The sequence below is a fragment of the Lissotriton vulgaris genome, chromosome 4_1 (assembly GCF_964263255.1).
Source record: "Lissotriton vulgaris chromosome 4_1, aLisVul1.2, whole genome shotgun sequence".
NCBI lineage: Eukaryota > Metazoa > Chordata > Amphibia > Caudata > Salamandridae > Lissotriton > Lissotriton vulgaris.
In genome coordinates, this window is record NC_141691.1 from 1,031,411,734 (window position 1) to 1,031,429,622 (window position 17,889).

At 42.4% G+C, this 17,889-nt stretch overlaps 1 protein-coding gene across 1 annotated transcript in view; it reads left to right on the forward strand.

Moving 5' to 3' along the window:
• The window catches only part of SEMA5A (semaphorin 5A), a 1,998,383-nt gene that overhangs the window by 1,109,633 nt on the left and 870,861 nt on the right, over positions 1-17,889 (forward strand). Inside the window, exon 9 of the mRNA XM_086965275.1 lies at positions 8,213-8,498. Coding sequence (XP_086821401.1) covers positions 8,213-8,498 — 286 coding nt within the window. The remainder of the gene's footprint in view (positions 1-8,212; positions 8,499-17,889) is intronic.

Genomic DNA, 17,889 nt, shown 5'->3' on the forward strand with positions numbered 1-17,889 from the left:
CAGATGCTTGTAGCAGTGAGGGATGTTCCTTATTTTCACTACCTTCTGGCCCAACATAAAAGCCTCACTTAAACGGCTATCAGTCCTCCTTTAGTCCGAGACTAATCCTGGAGGGAAACGAGCTGCAATTTAACACCTTGATACCAAGAAACCGAGAGGTTTTGCTTGTCATTTCTCAATTGCTTAAGAAGTAAATTATGATACAGCAGCGGATTCTTCCCATCTCAGTGGTTGAGAGATATGCAGGCACAGTAAGAATTTCATATGTATCTGTATACATCAGGGGTTCCCAACCTGAGGTGCCAGCGCCCCCAGGGGGTACGAGATGGTATTCCAGGGGGTGTGACAAAGAGGGAAATTAATTGTTTTTTTTAGTTCGGTTTGCTCATCGGCAGTACTGTATGTGGTTCAATCTGTGGTTAAAACAAAAATATACTATTAATCTTCAAATGCGACATTTCTTTTTTGGGGGTGTGAATATTAATCAAACATTTCCTAGGGGTGCAGGGCATAGAAAAGTTTGGGAACGCCTGGTATATATGAATATATATATTATCAACCAATCAAACCGTTTTAGCAACCTTAGAATAAAGAAAGAGGCGGAAAACCCATCAAAATTTACCAAATAGGGCAATTTAAATGTCATTTTTACTTTATGTTGCATCAGGTCCTCTGAGAGGTGGCTCCAAGCACTCACCATAATTTCCAAACGACAGATCCATTTTCTGTGCCTCAATTTTATTTTTTTTAATCTGCTTTATGGAGTTTTAGACTATAACAGCCATAACTGTAACACTGGTATATGTCAACGTGTAACTTATCTTGTGTAATGGCCTAATACAAGTCATCCGATGTATGTACAATAGCGTGTCATGGCATACACATCCCTAGAAGTATTGAATGGCTGAGAAATAGGCAGATAATATTAGAGGGTAACAAACTAGGCAGAAACACAGCTAGGCCTTTTCTACCAGGCAGGGTGAAGAAAATACATGTGGAGGACAACTATCCATGACATTTGAGAACAGACGTACATGTATGATATAACGTAAGTCGCACCGGATGTAATGTTACTTCTATGATGAGGGCCACTAGCCCCAAAGAAATCCTTAGAAGAGGCGACCGACAAGAACAAACTACAAATTCCGTAGATAAAATATGGAACATATGGGAGGGAAACCACTCTGAAAGCCATCACATAGACCATGTGAAACTCTGGAACGAAATCTGCCTTGTGTCATCTTTTGGGGAATTTGCAGTAAATGAATGAGTTTAAAGAGGGCAGTTCTGGAAACTATTTTGGGATATGCAGACCCCACTCCATTTCTGATGCATTTTCTCTATATGGAGGTCTGATTCCCACCTTAGTGGAGAAGTGTGGCTCAATGGTTAGAGTGGCAGACCTTGATGCAGAGCTCTGGCCCAGGACCAGGGTTCAATTCCCACCTCGGTGGGTCTCGGGCTCAAAAATTCCTCGGACCTGATAATCTCGCCTCAGTGCCTATTCCAATCATGGGTCCCACGCTGCAACTCTGGGCAATAGCTTGCTTAATCTCCACAACGGCCCCAACAGCGCTAGGATGCCTGGCTTCACCCTGGGGGTGCCCAGGAGTGGACACTTCACAGGGAAAGCCAGGAAGGGTTCCACAGCGGTATGAGTAATAGCGCCACGAAACCGCTTGGTAGCAGTGCGCTCTACAAATACTTTACATTTACATTTAACCTTGAAGCCCTAAAAGTGAAATTTGCTGAGCTGTGTCAATGCAGTGTTTAATCTAGTGACAGCCCCCCTGTTCTTGCCAATGTCTAAAAGTGCTTCCAGCACCCTGTGTGTCTGAGAGGGGTCAGTTTGCTGTGGCCTAGTGCTCTTAACTACACCCATCACCACCATGAAGTTCAAAAACTGTCATGAGCATTAACAATGTGGATGTCTAATAGTTTTAAATGTATGGTATCTATCTACACCATACAAGTCTCCCAGTGAAAGAAACCCCAACCTCCTATCAGGCACTTTTGTCAAAAGCAGAAACCAGCCGCCTGAGCTCAGAGTGAGTTCACAATGGCAAGTTTGGAGAAAAGTCAACCCAATTACCCATCATTTGTAGGGTTCTGTGCCAGAAGTAGTTTGCCACTTACAATACAGGATTATCCAACCACGCCACAGTGTAGATTTACTCCCCCAACACCACATACTCATGTGGTGCCCCTCCACGCCTCTGTGTCGTGTTCTTTTTGTTGATGTTTGCTTTATTTTTGGGGGAAGGCCTGGTATGTGCACTTTGCTGTTGGGATGCTCCTTTCTTAATGTGCACTTTTGCTCAGATGTTATTAAATTGTATTTATTTACCATTCCAAGAGAGGAGCCCAGCATCATGTAATGACTAATTAGGAAAAGAAATGTTGGCCGCATAGTGACGCATGCACACATACATCATCATCTCCCACGACTGCCAGTGTCATGACTCATACATGTGCATGCATCTTGTCATACACACCCATACACATCATTAAACTTGAACATCAGCGAATAACTATTTTTGCCAATGTGAAACACAACTGGTGAAAAGTGCCTCAGCCAAGCCAACAGGACTGTGGCGGGACTGATTGGCTTTACCAATGCTCGTTTCTTTTTCGCCCAGCACTCCGCGAGAGTTCGTGTGTGTTCTTGTTCTCTCCCTCGTGTGCTGCTTCCTCCACTGCGAGATCCCCGTGTTTCTCCCGTACCCCCTGCGATCCGTGCCCCCCTTCGCTCGGGCATTGCTGTTCTTCCCTGCCCACCCATCCCTGTTCCTGTCTCTTTAATATGCTTTCTCACATATTTTGTACTTTAATTTACCGCTGCGAGATTGCCATCTGTCATTGTGGAACAATAAATGAAAAGGTTAAATAAAGAAAAATATGTCGGGCACGTCCCGATGATATTGTGTCATAAATAAGCACACGTATGTGTCCTCACATGCAGCAGATTTCTGCTTTTTCTTGACGCTGTTTTAGATTGTCAGAAAGGCCTGTTTTTCCTTTTCTTTTTGCTGATGCGGAACAGCCCTGGCTAAAGGCATCTGCGAGCCCGCACCATAGGGTAATGCCACTGAAAGGGGAGACGTGCTTTCTCATTGTTTGTCACAAGTCACAACAGGCAGTTGAATGCGCCTCTGTATCGAGAGCCCTATTCCTACAGTTTGCAGTCCTTCAGGGAATAAACTCAGATTTTCCGTAGGTCACTCCATTTATATACATCCACCACTGTAGTATTCTCCGTGAGAGCCACAATTAAGGAAATGCTCAAAAACGACAGTGACCTGAGCGCCCCTCAACACCTCCCGCAGCGCAGACATGCCCCAGGACTTTACCATGCATGTGGACGGGGGTGGGCGTGACCACTGCAGTCAGAGCTCCACTAGCCAAGGGAAGGCTGGCACAGAATGGGCCCTGCGGTTTTCATGGATTGCTATAAAAGTTTTATTGACTGCGGTCTGGAACACCACACACATACCTTTGCAGTTGCTGCAGTCCCGGTTGGCACAACATCAAGACAATCTGTATGTTGCCAAAGGGTGCCACCGGCAAGAGACTGCAGACAGTCCCCAGAAGCATCGAATGTGGCTGGCCAAGAGAAGAAGGGGGGTCAAGATGTTACCTTGCGAAGGTGGCAGACATCCTTGCCCCAGCCCTCGCTGTGGTGCAGGGGCCCCACTACCTCAGGGGGCCATACTTGGGAATCGCACATCAGAAATGTTCGCTGTTAGCCATAGTGCCACAGCTGACGAACCAACTACTTAATACGAAATCTTTTTTTTTAAGATGATGAATTAATCTCCCTTAATGTATGTAGTGCAAAAAAGCTTGTTGTATTGTATTACTGCATTGAATAATTTAAAAGCCTAATAAAAATACTTGAATCATCCGATACCAGGTGCTGGCACGGGATCAGAGCTCCATGCTCAGTACAACTTAGAGCACTAAAAAGGCTTTTTGGATGGCAAACTTAGGCCTGATCAATTATGAGGCAGGTGGGCTAACATCTAAAGGTCCCCGGGACATATTTTTCACGGGGTCCACCTCATTTCTCGTTACCCAACTGTTGTAACCTGTCAGTGACAAAACTGAAGGAAGCATTGAGAATGTATTTGCTGGAACAAGTTTTCTTGCTATATCTTTGCTTTTCCAATCGCATACTCTTTTCAGTAGATTCAAATCCACCTACTCCTAGATTTCCAAAGCTTGTTGTTTAATAGGTTTCGGTGACATTTGTTCTTTTTAGTGTTCTCGGGGCTTTGTGCAAAAAGAATGCGTTCCGAATGGGTCAGCATAGAAATGTCTTTGGCGTCAGTGAATTGAAGTAGTGCATTGGAAAAGCAAGCAGATTGAAAATACACCCCACATACTGGGCCATATGTATAAACACATTTCCCCATAGACACAGAATGGGCAAAACCCTTTGATACAATATTGTCTAATGGATTCGCAAAATAATAGGTGACGTAGCGGGCAGTGTTTAATAATCTGTCAGATAATATTCGTATGCATCATCCATGTCTTTTGCTCCTTAGGGTCTCAAGAGTAATAATACTCAGATGGATTTAGATCTCCCGGTGGGCCTCTGTAGCGGTATTTTCGAAAAAGGCCCCAATTGTGGTAAATCTGTCTTTGGTGCCGGAAGTAAGCATCACCCGCAGTCTTTCCCCCTCCTTTGAACGAGTGCAAGATGCATTGCATTCTTTCATGCATGTACGAAAGTACATGTATCGGCAGTGAACTAAAAGACAGCATTTTGTTCTTTTGGCCTAAGAGTGCATGGTCATTGTAAACGATATTGTCTATATCTGAACATGGTAGAGTTTGAGTTAATAACATAAAGCTAGCTGTTCTGAGCTGTCTTAGCTATTTATCATGTGGAAGAGGTGTGGCGCAGTGGCCAGGGCTGCTGACTCCGGAAGACCGGTGCTCAGGGTTCGGTCCCCGGAAGCAAATTAACCCAGCACCAAGTGACTCTTAATCGCGTAATCTTCCAGACGGCCCCAGCACCTTGACACCCTGAGGGGTAATTGTTCGCACAATTTTAGTGACAGTCTTACTCTTACTACCCCCATAGGCAATCACACAGCGTAATAAGGATTTACCGATGGAGCGCAGTCCCTGATTACGGCATGCCACAAGAGCCTGGAGTTTGGTCATACCAGGAGTCCACATGGCGAGTGGGGATATTCTCTGGTTTGGCTTTCTAGTGACTCATGGAAGGAAGTTATGTTATGTGATTCGGCTTTGAGGGCCTGAGTCATGTTCTGTGAATGAGCCCGCATCACTTTGGCGTACTCCCAAAGGTTGATCCAGCAGGGCATCTCCTTTAGTATCTCAATATAACTTGGAGAAGTCGGAGATTTCCTCATCCAATCATTCAGTAGAGTGGAAAGATGAAAATAAGGTTTCATTTAACCTGCATGTGCGGACAGGAACGGTGCTGTGTGTTCCTGCAGTCAATGGTAAGTCCAATATGTGTTGGATGAATTTGAGTTTAAATTCTGAGCGTCTTGCTTCGCATATATGAATGGCGAGGTGGCCATGTAATCTTGGGAGCAAAGCTTTCTTTGGATGAAGCAATTTGTTCACATGCCTCTGTGTTATCTTGAAGTGATTAACCAATGTGTAAATTGAGTGGGCCTTTGTAGACATGTGCTCCTATGTTAGGCTTGTAAACTAACGGGTTGTCCTCGAATGCGTTAGTGGCTCAAGGAACAGTGTTCAGATGGGCCCTTTCCTGAATATAGTAGTTACAGAAGCGTTCAGGGCCATCATCCCTTCACTCTATAGACAGTATACTGAGGTTATTGTCATGTTTGGCTAGCTCACAAGTGTGTTGATGAAGTCTCTGTCAATGATGGTGGAGCGGACTGTGCCAACTTTGTATGTAAAGAACAGGTCAGATTGTCAGTTGGCATCTTGGACCAATAGAGAACAGTAAACCCAATTTTAGGTCCAGCTTAGACATCTCAGAAAGATTTTGGAAAGGAAGTGTATATATGCTGATATGTAAAATGGTACACAGATCCAAAAATAGTGCCTCAACACCTCCATCATCGACTTTAACCATCTATCTATATGCCGAGGTAATTAAACACCGAAATAACCTCACTCTGCGTACTCCCGGTCAGAATTTTGCCTAGGTAGAATTCAAGATGTAATTAGGTTTTGCTAAGAACTGGAGCCAAGGTTGACCACCGGCTTGTGGAGTGTTACTGAATATGGATAAAAGGAGATCAGGCGAATATTTGTTTGTAACAAAGGGGTGAGTAGACACTTACTTAACAGTGACCTAAGCTCACCCATATTTAGATCACTATGTCAAGGATTACTAATGCTCTTAGAAAGTAGTACCAAAAGACTGTCATTATTTTTATTCTTTCAGAGGTTTAGAGCCTGGCACCCTTTCAATTCTTTTACACATTTGTAGATGTCCATTCGTTTGTGAAGTGTCTACCTTGTTTTAAAACCTCTCTAAACTGGCAGCTAAGCGTGTTTAATATGCTTGAACAGTATTACTTTTGCAATATCCAAATTTTGAATGGGGAAGCTGGAATTAAGTTCTAGTTATGGATAATTTGGTAACCATACCACACATCCTGAAAGATTGATTCTCACACAGTCTGTACTCGTCTGCAGTAGTTGTTTTAATCAATGTAGAAAAAGCCACCCAGCACCAATAACATTGTTCAGCAAATGGGGACGGCTCAAGCAAGTGAACTGTTTCTCTCTTCACTATTCATAGTAGATAGGATGAAACAAGTGAATTTAAATCCTCACATTTTACCAGGTGAACACATTCTTTGCTATTTTCAAAGTCCCATTTCTCCTGCAAATAGTTGTAGATGAATTGAATGTTTTCTGTTCAATCCAGCTGTCAAATTAATGGCATCTAATCTTTGCCTCTCATCACTACAACCAGACGAAACAAGATGATTTTATTGAGGGGAAATGCATGCATTTTGCTTATTTGAGTAAAGTGATCTCCACAAAATTCCCTGGGTGCATTTCGAGATGAGTGCTAAATATTTAACCAAAGTGCCTTCTGTGCAGCAGCTTTCAGTGCAAGATCCCTCATTTTGCACACACATAAGAACATATTCTCTGGAAGCTTTGCACTGCACAAAAACACAATGACAATCCAGTTGAAAAGCAGGTTGGAGAGAGGCACAGCTGATTTATCCTCCTGTCTGGGGACATTCGCAGCTGAGGGAAGGTAGAGACATGGAACAGGTCTTGATGGGCCTGTGCTGACTCCTGGCCTGAGACAATATTGAATAGTGCATAATTAACGAGTGGCTCAGCTCAGAGGTTCCATTTATTAGCATTAAGGGAACATTGAAGACATACTGGGATTTCAGTCACTCGTGCTGACGGCTCCACTGAAGGAAGGCCTGATGGCCATTTAGAGGAGTGAAGTCTTTATTTTTCCTGATGATCAGTTGACTTTTTTAACACTGCAGGCATTATCTCAGAAGCATTTAGTTAACCACACTTGCATCCATTTACACTGCTCTCGGCAATTCCTGTAAGACCATAACTGTGAAAAGTCGAAAGTAGGGTAAGTAAACAGCCACTACGTGAATCTGCTCCACATTTCTTTAGCCAAGAAAGGATTGTTTCCAATTAACTGGAACTAAGATGCACATTGAAAAGTGATCAAGGTTTGACCTATGATTAACCTTGACAGAAATGGTTGATTCAGAAGCATTTGGGCTCCATACCCAAGAGTCCCCGAGCTCCACATTGCTCTGTCCTCCAAGTTGGTGCTATTCAGAATATTTGAAGAAGGCTTCACAAAGAAGCATTGCTACATTTGTTTACATCCACCTTGGCCCCTCCTGTGAGGAATGGTTCCAAGGAATGGGCAAATTTACCTTAATTGAAAAACCTGTATAGGCAGGAAGAGGCTGCGCTGCCTCTAAATAGACACTAAGGATTTTGGATCCCTTGAGGTCCGGCTTTTGGGGATTGTTTCTGAACTGTACATGTACTAAACTGCACATTTGTCCTGTGTGAGTAATTTACTGAAGTTTCTTACCTTGTCTGCAATGCCAACTGTTAAGTCTAACATACTATCAGTATTACTGGGCCACAGTTAACTCCTGTAAATATAAAAATGACGACGAAAAAAGTTATAAAAACCTTCCTGAAATCAAATCATTCATTTCCTGTTTTAATTCTTTTTTTCCAGAGCCAAACTTTGTATCCTCATATGATATTGGAAACTTCACCTATTTCTTTTTCCGGGAGAATGCAGTGGAGCATGACTGTGGGAAGACGGTCTTCTCTCGAGCTGCTCGCGTCTGCAAGAATGACATTGGTGGGCGCTTTTTGCTGGAGGACACTTGGACAACCTTTATGAAGGCGCGTCTGAACTGTTCTCGTCCAGGCGAAATACCGTTTTATTACAATGAATTGCAAAGCACATTTTTCCTACCAGAGCTTGACCTTATTTATGGCATCTTCACCACCAACGTGTAAGTAGCCCGAGCAAGATGAATACATTCATGCACTTTCATAATTGAAAAAAATGTCTGCTTCTTTTTGCTTGTTGTCTTGTAGTTGGTTGACTCAATGAAATGCATGTTAAGTCACATGAACAATCATGTGGGTACTGTGCCACTTAAATTCAACAATCATGCTGTGAATTCACTTAGAATCTGCTTGGACTAGAGGCTGTGAATTTCCAGTACCGCCCGTAGATCATTGTGAGAGCTGATCACTTGTCATATGTTGACTGGTTGATGGTAATGGCTTGTGAATCCTGTATATATGAATGCACTCCAAGCACCATTCTAGTTGTGGCCACAGTTTGTACATTTACCAATCTGCATTTTAAGAGGTAAATAAGAAGCCACTTCTAGTGTCTTCATGCATTTTGCACATTTGTAAATCTGTGTTTTCCAAACACAAATGTAGGTTGTGCCTACATAATTGTAATTAGTGTTTGTACAGATCATCTCTGAATCTAACTAACTGTGGGGCATATTATCAAGGGGGTTTATCTCCGCTTTTTTTACATTAAAAGCCAAGAAAGCGGAGATAAAATTATCTCCCTAATACCCAGCTGTCGCTTACACCAGTTAGCGACAGCTAGTAGGAGATAGCGACCATCTTGGGCCCTACTTTGCATGTCAGAGAAATTTATCACTAATGACATGCAAAGTGGGCGTGCAAGATGTTAGCGACTGGAAACTGTCGCTAACATCGCTATCTCCTATTACCAACTTTTGGAGATATTCGTGCTAAGCGCGAATATCTCCAAAAGCTAACACCTGCCCTGAGCAGTTCTTAGCCATGTTATCCAATGGGAGGTGGATAACATGGCTAAGAGCATTAGCTCGGTAATGCCTGAATATCGCGGACTTTTCAGCAATATTCATGCATTGCGGCTGATTTTTATCGCATTTGCGATAAACCTTGGTAATACCAAGGTTTATCTGCGATAAAAATCGCTGCAGGTCGCCGATACTTTTTTGTCTCTAACCAAGCAAAAGCGATAATTATCGCTATTGCTTGGTAATATGACCCTGTGTCCTTTTCACTGCATGCCTGCAGCTCTTCAACTGAACCCTGAATCTGTTTGCTCATGGTTGCAACTTAACAGTGGGTGTTCTTTTGCAGTGCACCAGCAGACTTTCTCTGCTGATATTTGATTATTTGATTCATCCCCATCATTAATCCCCATGAAGATTTAAGATTTTGAACCGAAATTTGTAGATAGTTTTCCCAAAGAATCTATTATTCTAATTTATTATAAGCTTTTGTTCCTATTTTTGTCCTTTATCATTTTCTAATTTATATTTGTTTAATTCTCGTACTAAATAAAGAATGAGAACATATGTGCATGGAATTCCTCAGGCAACTGTATACCTTCTTTGTGCCACAGCAGAGAAATGTCCTTTGTATAAAAGCCTGACCTCTAACAACAGTTGCAATATCAGTTGGAAATGGGGTACAGTTTATTGAGAAATCCAGAGGAACTCCTGGCTTTTGCATGTCAGTTTCTATTGATCGCATCAAGATAGAGATGCAACAAAAAGAAATACATGTTATGGGCATCTTCTTAGAAACCCTTACGATTCACTTTGACTGTCTGTGGCATACAAAGCTAAAGCTTCAGGGCAATTTGTTGTTGCTTCATGTCTGTATAGCTCTTATCAAAGCAAAATCGTACTAATCCAATATTTCCCTTTCATCATCCTGGAATTTGTGAAGTTACCTATTAATGCTTATGTCAAAATTAATTAGCCCACTCTATTTATTTATGCAATTAACTTTTCAGCTTTCTATGCTTTATTAAGCATGGGGTAATCATTCTCATTATGGTCATGCTTTTATTGAGTCTATCCATATTTTGAAATTGCCTTGTGGTTTTATTTTGTAGCACAATATGTTCCCTGCTTGCACACTATTAAATCCCCATTTGTTTAGGACTCTCACAATCAGACATCTTCAATAAAGTAGCTATGTTTTTAAACATAAAGCATTCACAAAAAATATGCATAGTTTTCTCAAGATGGAGTCTGGCCTTAGGGGCTTTGTCATCCTCAGCTTGTAAGTCTGAATATGAAAAAGTTCGGGCAGGGCTTTGTCTATGGATGTATTTAATTTATATAGAGAAATCCATGCTCTCAAAACAGTGAGTTATAAAGCTCCATATCTAAAACAATTTCATAAAATAAGTCGTAAACAAATACAGCATAAAATTAACATACATAAATATAACTTCTTAAAAGATAGCATAAAATAGTAAAAAGTAATGCATTAAGCTGGGCAAGATTATGTTCATTAAGCCTTACATTTTCAAGCAAATAAATATTCCAAACGTTATATTATATAAGGAATATGACATTATTATAAAAACATGAAAGCATTATGCCGGTTTAAAAGAGAGCATTTTAATGATTAAACAGATCAGGCATGATACTGAATGTGCCAAATAAAAAATAATGTGGCTTTAAAAAGAAAAAGAAAAATTGTAAAAGCAGTTTGTTGAAATCTTTTTGCTTCAAACGCAGGTAATTTACAAAAAGAGTATGAGCCATCAAACCTGGCATCTATCCCAAAAGTGGGTAGAACATTAGAAATATTAACTGCACGAGTCAAAAAGGACAGACCTCTTAGCCTTCCACACAGAAGAAACTCCTTACACAGTTAACCAACAATTGACTCAGCACCTCTACTTATACCAATAAATGTCAACAAGTTATGACAATATTCCCTTACATCCTTGGTGGTAATGCATTCCTTCACACAGAGATATGTATTTGTTGCACTACGTCTTTAACCCCATCGCCGCGGGGCTAATTCCCCCGCAGCGCGGGGGGAGGAGGGCCGTGCGCGGCGCCGCAGTGCTGATGATGAGCTCGGCTCGTCATATAGCACGGTGGCCGTGGGTCGGTGACGAGCTGAGCTCGTCATGGCCACGCCCGCTCAATGGAACGCCCAGCACAGCGGGGTAACTATCCCCGCGTGGGCGTTCCGCGGAGGCCATGACGAGCTCAGCCCGTCACCAGCACACGGCCACCGTGCTGCATGACGTCATCAGCATACAAGGTGTTAAATTCCATTGTAATAAACCAATGATTCCACAAGTAATTCCACAAATTACGCTATGCCTTCTGTCTAGTTAATTCACCTCACATCAGGTAGAATCCTCCTGATCTAATGAGCATGGCCACTTACGGCTGCATATCATAGCGAAGTTTCATAAGGGCAACTAACAAAGACATAAGGGTATATTGTTGAATTTGTTGACACAGCGGGCTGGCTAGTGAAAGTATTTGATGCCATAACACTTTTGACTGCATATCTTTCCAACCAAACCTAAATCATATCTTTTTTTTACCATTACGTGTGACTACTAATAAAAGCCCTGAAGTCCTTTTGGATGAAATACTAAGACTACAACCAGACATAAGAAAATGATTTCATGAGACTATCAATAAAGAAAGAGATTTTCAATAACTAAGATAATGGAGTATGTGCATTATGTGACATGATTATATTGACACTTGTGAATTAATTTTGAAATTGATATAAGTGGTATAAGTAGTAATGCTGAGTCAGCTGTTTGGTTAACAAGTTCACATGCAGCATACGTGTGGTTGTGGAGAAAAACAGTCAAGATTTGATTGTTGTCATTATCTCGCAAATTAGATGGACAAGGCAGTTGTTGCAATTGGAAAGCATTCAGTGGTGGCGAGAATAGTTTGTATGGAGGCTCGAATGACAACAATGACACTGGCCAACCACCAGGAATTTTATCAAAATATGATGCTGGGGAAATTGATCCATTATAATTAGCATTTTGGATTAGGGATAAATGCGTTCCTCTGCTTTGCCTCTGGTGTGATTGCATTGGTTGCAGGAGCATTTCCATGTCTAGAAGAGCCACTTAGAGCTTCTCAAGGTGTAGATCCAAAATGATTTCTACTGGACGGTTCATGAACCAGAAAACAAGTGTCACTTGTATAGAATCTATTTACAAAAAGACAACATCTATCACTGAAGAGTGAAATATGATGGTATTAGTCTGAACAAGGTTTTAAATCTAGTCTCCAGACTTAGGGCCAGATGTAGGTCGCCCAATACCGGTCGGTAACGGCCGAAATTACCGAATTTCGGCTGTTACTGACCGTTATCTGGCTTTTGAGATGTAGGTGGCATGATTCCTGGATTCAGTATTTTACCGAATCGTTAATTTAAGGAATCAGTAAATTACCGAATTCTTAACATACCGATTCTGTAAATTATCGAATCCGTAATGTAGGGAGCACTCAAGTTAGTGCATTCCTGAGTTAAGGGTAAATATCGAAAACCTTTGAAAATGCAATTATTTTGCTTTTACAACAGTGCGATGTGGCAGACATACATGTATGTCTGCCACATGTGCACCCATGCACTATTCAGGGGTCAATGTGACACCCTGCCACCCTTGAAAATGTTCCCCCTATTACCGATTTGGTATTTACCGAATTGGTAATACTGAATGGCTTCCCATTCATTCCTATGGACCTCCAGGCCCATAGGAATGAATGGGAATGGGAATTACCTAATCGGTAAATACCGATTCTTAATTACCGAATACTACTGATTCGGTAAAATTTACAGAATAATTATCTACATCCCATTTACCTATTCTGAAATACCGAATCTGTAAAATTCGGTATTTAAGCATAGGTAAACTGAGATTACCTACATATGGCCCAGATCTAATGTTCTGATAAAAGTGCCCAATACCAATTGTTGTTGATGTTTTAAATATCATTTGAGCAATATCAGCAAAACGAGTCAGGTATTCCTGACTGCATTTCCGAAGCCGTTCTGGCTGTCTGCAAGTTATAATTTTTTTGCCACAGAAGTCAAAGGAACTTCCTTTTGTAGTAACATTGTGACTAATTTGCAAAGTCAGTCAAAACACATGCCTCTCATAACAGAACTAGACCAACGGACACCTTTGATTACATGTTGAGGTGGTGGGTACAAGTTCTCCTACAGCACTATATTGTTTTAGAAACAGTAATCACATAATGGTGGTTGGGTTTCAAACTGCAACAACTGATGTTAGTTAACATTAAATAAGAGCTGTTATTTAGTAGTTCATCGTGCGTGGAGATGTATGAAATTGAAGTTGTTGATTGGACACAACTTATTCCAGCCATCAAAGCATTTTACACATTCCATGTAAGGAAATTGAATAAGATGTAAGTGAATGACATAGAACAGGGAGAGGTGTGGCGCCGTGGCCAGGGTGACTGACTCCGGAATCTGGGGATCACGGTTCGATCCCCGGGGCCGGCGGCAGATTAGCTCAGCACCATGTGACTCTGGGCAATAGCTTGCTTAATATTCCAGACGGCCCCTAGCGTAAAAGGCGCAGGAATAATTACTTGTGGGTTCTTGTATTGCTGTTAATATATCTGTGTCAATCTTCTTGGCAGCTAAGTTGGCGCATGTATGTCATCCAAATTAGTAGGAAAGAGAAGGAGTAGAGTAGAGAGGAGTTAAGAGGAGAGTAGTAGTAGGAGAAGAGAAAAGAGGCAGCTGTATATCCCCAGTTTCAAGGATCCAGTCTCGAAGGGGAAGGCCAAGTCATGCCTCTTATTCGCCCTCACACACCCAGAAGGATGTCATGCTTCATCATCTGGCTTTTGTTGCTCCTGGTCAGACCGGCGCTGCAATGTCTGACGGGCCCCCAAAAGAGAACACGCCTTGTGGGGGCGGGACAGGTAAAGGGAAGGATTCTGTGAAAAGTAGTGATGTGGTGCGTGCAAGGGAAGTTAAAAATACCTAAGGGCATCCGCTCTAGGATTATTTTTTCTCGCGGTGTCCTTGGTAGGCTAAAAAACCAACAGGTTAGTGAGTTACGTGGGGCTTAATGTGCCAACTTAGCTGTGTCCGTGCTCCTCTGTTAATGGCCACACATTTCCCTTTGGCTTGAAACCCATCACGCTGATGGCAAAAGTTTGCATCACATAGACCAATGTAAGCTTATCAAGCACAACAGTTTCCTTTCTTAAGAGCTGTTTATTCTTAAAGTTTTCTTAATATCCAAAATAGGTTTCCATTTTGAATCCTTGAAACCATTTAGGCACCATTGTTTCAAATCTTCATTGTACCCTTGCTCACGGAAGGATGAATCGGACACTATTAGTTTGGGAACTGATAGGTCAGCTTTCTGTAGGCAAGTACCAATGCATTAATTTCTGCATGTGGCGCAACTCTTTCACAAGATTTTAGTGTGGCTGTGCTGTGGATGGAATTCACCATCTTTCACTGCGCAGGCTGAGGAGTACTTATATTTTGTTCCCATCACGAGTTGAGTAGAGTAGTCTGTGTAGAACATCCTCTGATATGACTCAATGGGTAAAGCTTTTGGAGTTGGAATGGCATTCTGTTCATACTGGAGGAAAGCTTTTGTACGAAGAGGGGGATCATTCGGAAGCTTCACATTCACTGTAATTAAAGAAAAGGCTCACTGTTGCCATTTTGGGTATACAGGCCGCTGTTGGATTTCGGCCTCTCTGCAGGGTCACCCCCAAACATTTTGTCTTCAGCACTCCTGTTTTACTCAATTTGTTTTTGTTGGCCTTTGGGACTCTGTGCACTTTACCACTGCTAACCAGTGCTAAAGTGCTTGTGCTCACTCCTTCAATTTTGGTAAATGTAGTTCACACCTAATTGGCACATTTAATGTACTTATACATCTATAGTAAAGCGGTACTATATGTACCTATTGCTGGTAAATTGAATGCTACTAGTGGGCATGAGCCATATACTGTGTCACCACCTTAAGTAGCTTTTTTAAACATGCCTCAGATCTGCCAGTGCAGTCTGTGTGCAGTTTAAAACTGCTGTTTTGACCTGAAAAAATAAACCTTTTTGCCAGGCCTAAAGTTTCCTTTTTAATACATATGTAACCTCTAGGTTATGCCCTAAACATCCCAAAGTTCGACTTATGCTTCCACGTTTTACATGTCCTGGCAGTAAAAAAGTCTTAAATATATTTTTCACCGCTGCAAGGCTTACCTCTCCCATAGGATAACATTGTGTTACCTTATTGCACTAAGTAAGTGATAACTTCTGTTTGGGAACCGGTAGACATGTCATGTTTGGTGTTGATGGAATTGTAATTTAAAATCCTCTTCAATGATAAAGTCAGAGGTTAAGTCACAATTCTGAAAATGGCACTTTTAGAAAGTTTGAATTTTCCTCTTCTAACCACTTTGTGCCTGAAGCCTATATGCTGAGTCACATGACTAGCTGTAGTTAACAGTTGGCCTTTTTGTATTGCTACCAGACAGGTTCACAAAGGGATCTAGGTGCTGGCAGGATGGGCCATCCTGACCAGATAGAAGGGGTGGTGCTGTCACCCTCCACACTTGCTCTTCACAGGAGCTGTGTCAGCCAACACACAATGAACTTCACACTAGCCTTTTGTGAATCCAGACATCCTGGGACCAGGGCAGGGAGGAAGAAATTTCCAGAACCAGATGTAGGGGGGTCTATAAGTTACTCCCATTTCAAAGCAGGCACTATAAATATTGGACCCTCAGACCAATTCTTTAATGCATTCATGGACCCATAGATACTACAGAAGGACTGCCCTGCTGCCAGAGGACTGCCTTGCTGCCTAATGCCTGCCCTGGTGTCTTGTAAAGGAAGACTTGACCTTCTTCCTACATCCCAGGCTACCTGAAGTGACCCCAAGGGGCAGCTAACTGACCTTCTGTTCTGAGCTACAGATACATAACAAGCTCCAGAGGTCTCCCTGCAACTCCAATTCCAATTCCAATTCCAAAAATTCTTTATTTCGGCCACATGGGCCATAAAAGATGCAATAAAAATACAATACATATATTACACAATAAAATGCAGTATAAATAATACACATTATTTATATATAAAAAGTCTGGAGGGACTGCATGGGAGAGAAATGCACAGTTGTACCAGTTCAGGGGGACATTTTCTTCCTTATTATCCAAGCTGCCATTAGAAATTTTGAAACAGCAAAGACAATATGTCCCAGGGTATTAGTTTTCATGACCCTGTAGGCTTGTTGATACTCCCGAAAACCCAGGTTTCGGCACATCGGTGCTATCCAGCGCTTCCTGGGACTCTGGTACGCGTGGCAAACAAACATTATGTGCAAATCATCTTCATCCTTTGTTTTACAGCAAGGACAGAGTTTGTCACCCCCTATGGTCCATTTATGGGTGAATACTTTAGTGGGGAGTGTGCCATGCCTCCATTGCAGAAACAGTTTCCTCGCCAAAAGAGGAAAGATAAAATCCATAAAAGGTTCAAAAAGGTAAGAATTTTTGGACTCGATAAAACGTCCCGTCAAGGTGCCGCTGGTATGGGCATTATCCATGTCAGCCAAATTTTTATTTCTGTAGAGCTGGGCAAGAGTTTTACGCGTGATCCTTTGGCAACCCTGAGCTGGATCATCCCAAAGGTCTGGCAAGTTCAGACTGAGCAATTCTGATTTAATATAGGCCAGCCAGGGGATATTGTTACTACCATTCAGCCTCAGTACATGGGTAAGGTCCTGCCTGTAATGATGCAGTTCCTCGGTAGACCATATCCGGTGCCAAAACTTCACAGGTTTCGATAGGAGATCTTCAGCAATGGAGTGTATCCCCAAATCCAATCTTAGGGGGAGGAGTGGCGTACCTTGCGGGAGAGCAAGTAGCCGTCTCAGAAAACTATTTTCCACCGCTGCCAATGCCTTCCCTGCTTTGTGACCCCACAACTCGCTGCCATACATGGCTGCTGCCTTCGCTTGGGATCTGTATGTTTCAAGGGCCGGGCTTACAGGCTTAAAGGTGGACTTGTTTACCACCTTCAGGAGTGCGCCTGCTAGCTGGGATAGTTTCAGCCTTGATCTCGCTATCTGGCAGTCCCAAGCTAAGTTTTCTTGTAGCGTTACCCCCAGATATATAAAGGTCGAGACCCTCTCAAGACTAACTCCCCCCAGTTTTGGGTTGGGTCTGGTCCTGGCAGGGGGATTGAAGATCATAAACTTGGTTTTATCTGTATTGACCTCCAACCCATGTTGACGGCAGAAAAGGCCAAAACCATTCACAACCCTCTGGATCCCCATGGGGGATTTGGAAAGCAAGAGGGTATCGTCAGCAAACATGATTGCCGGAACCCTCCTGCCTGCCAAAACCGGGGCATCATTGTCCTCAACAGTGTCAAGATGTTGAATGACACTGTTGATGAAAAGACAGAACAGGGTCGGCGCCAAGACACAGCCCTGTCTGACTCCTCGTCGGACCGGGAATTTGCCCGAGAGCTTACCATCCCTCCCACACCTCACTTGTGCATAGTTGTTATCGTGCAGCCTGATGATAATGC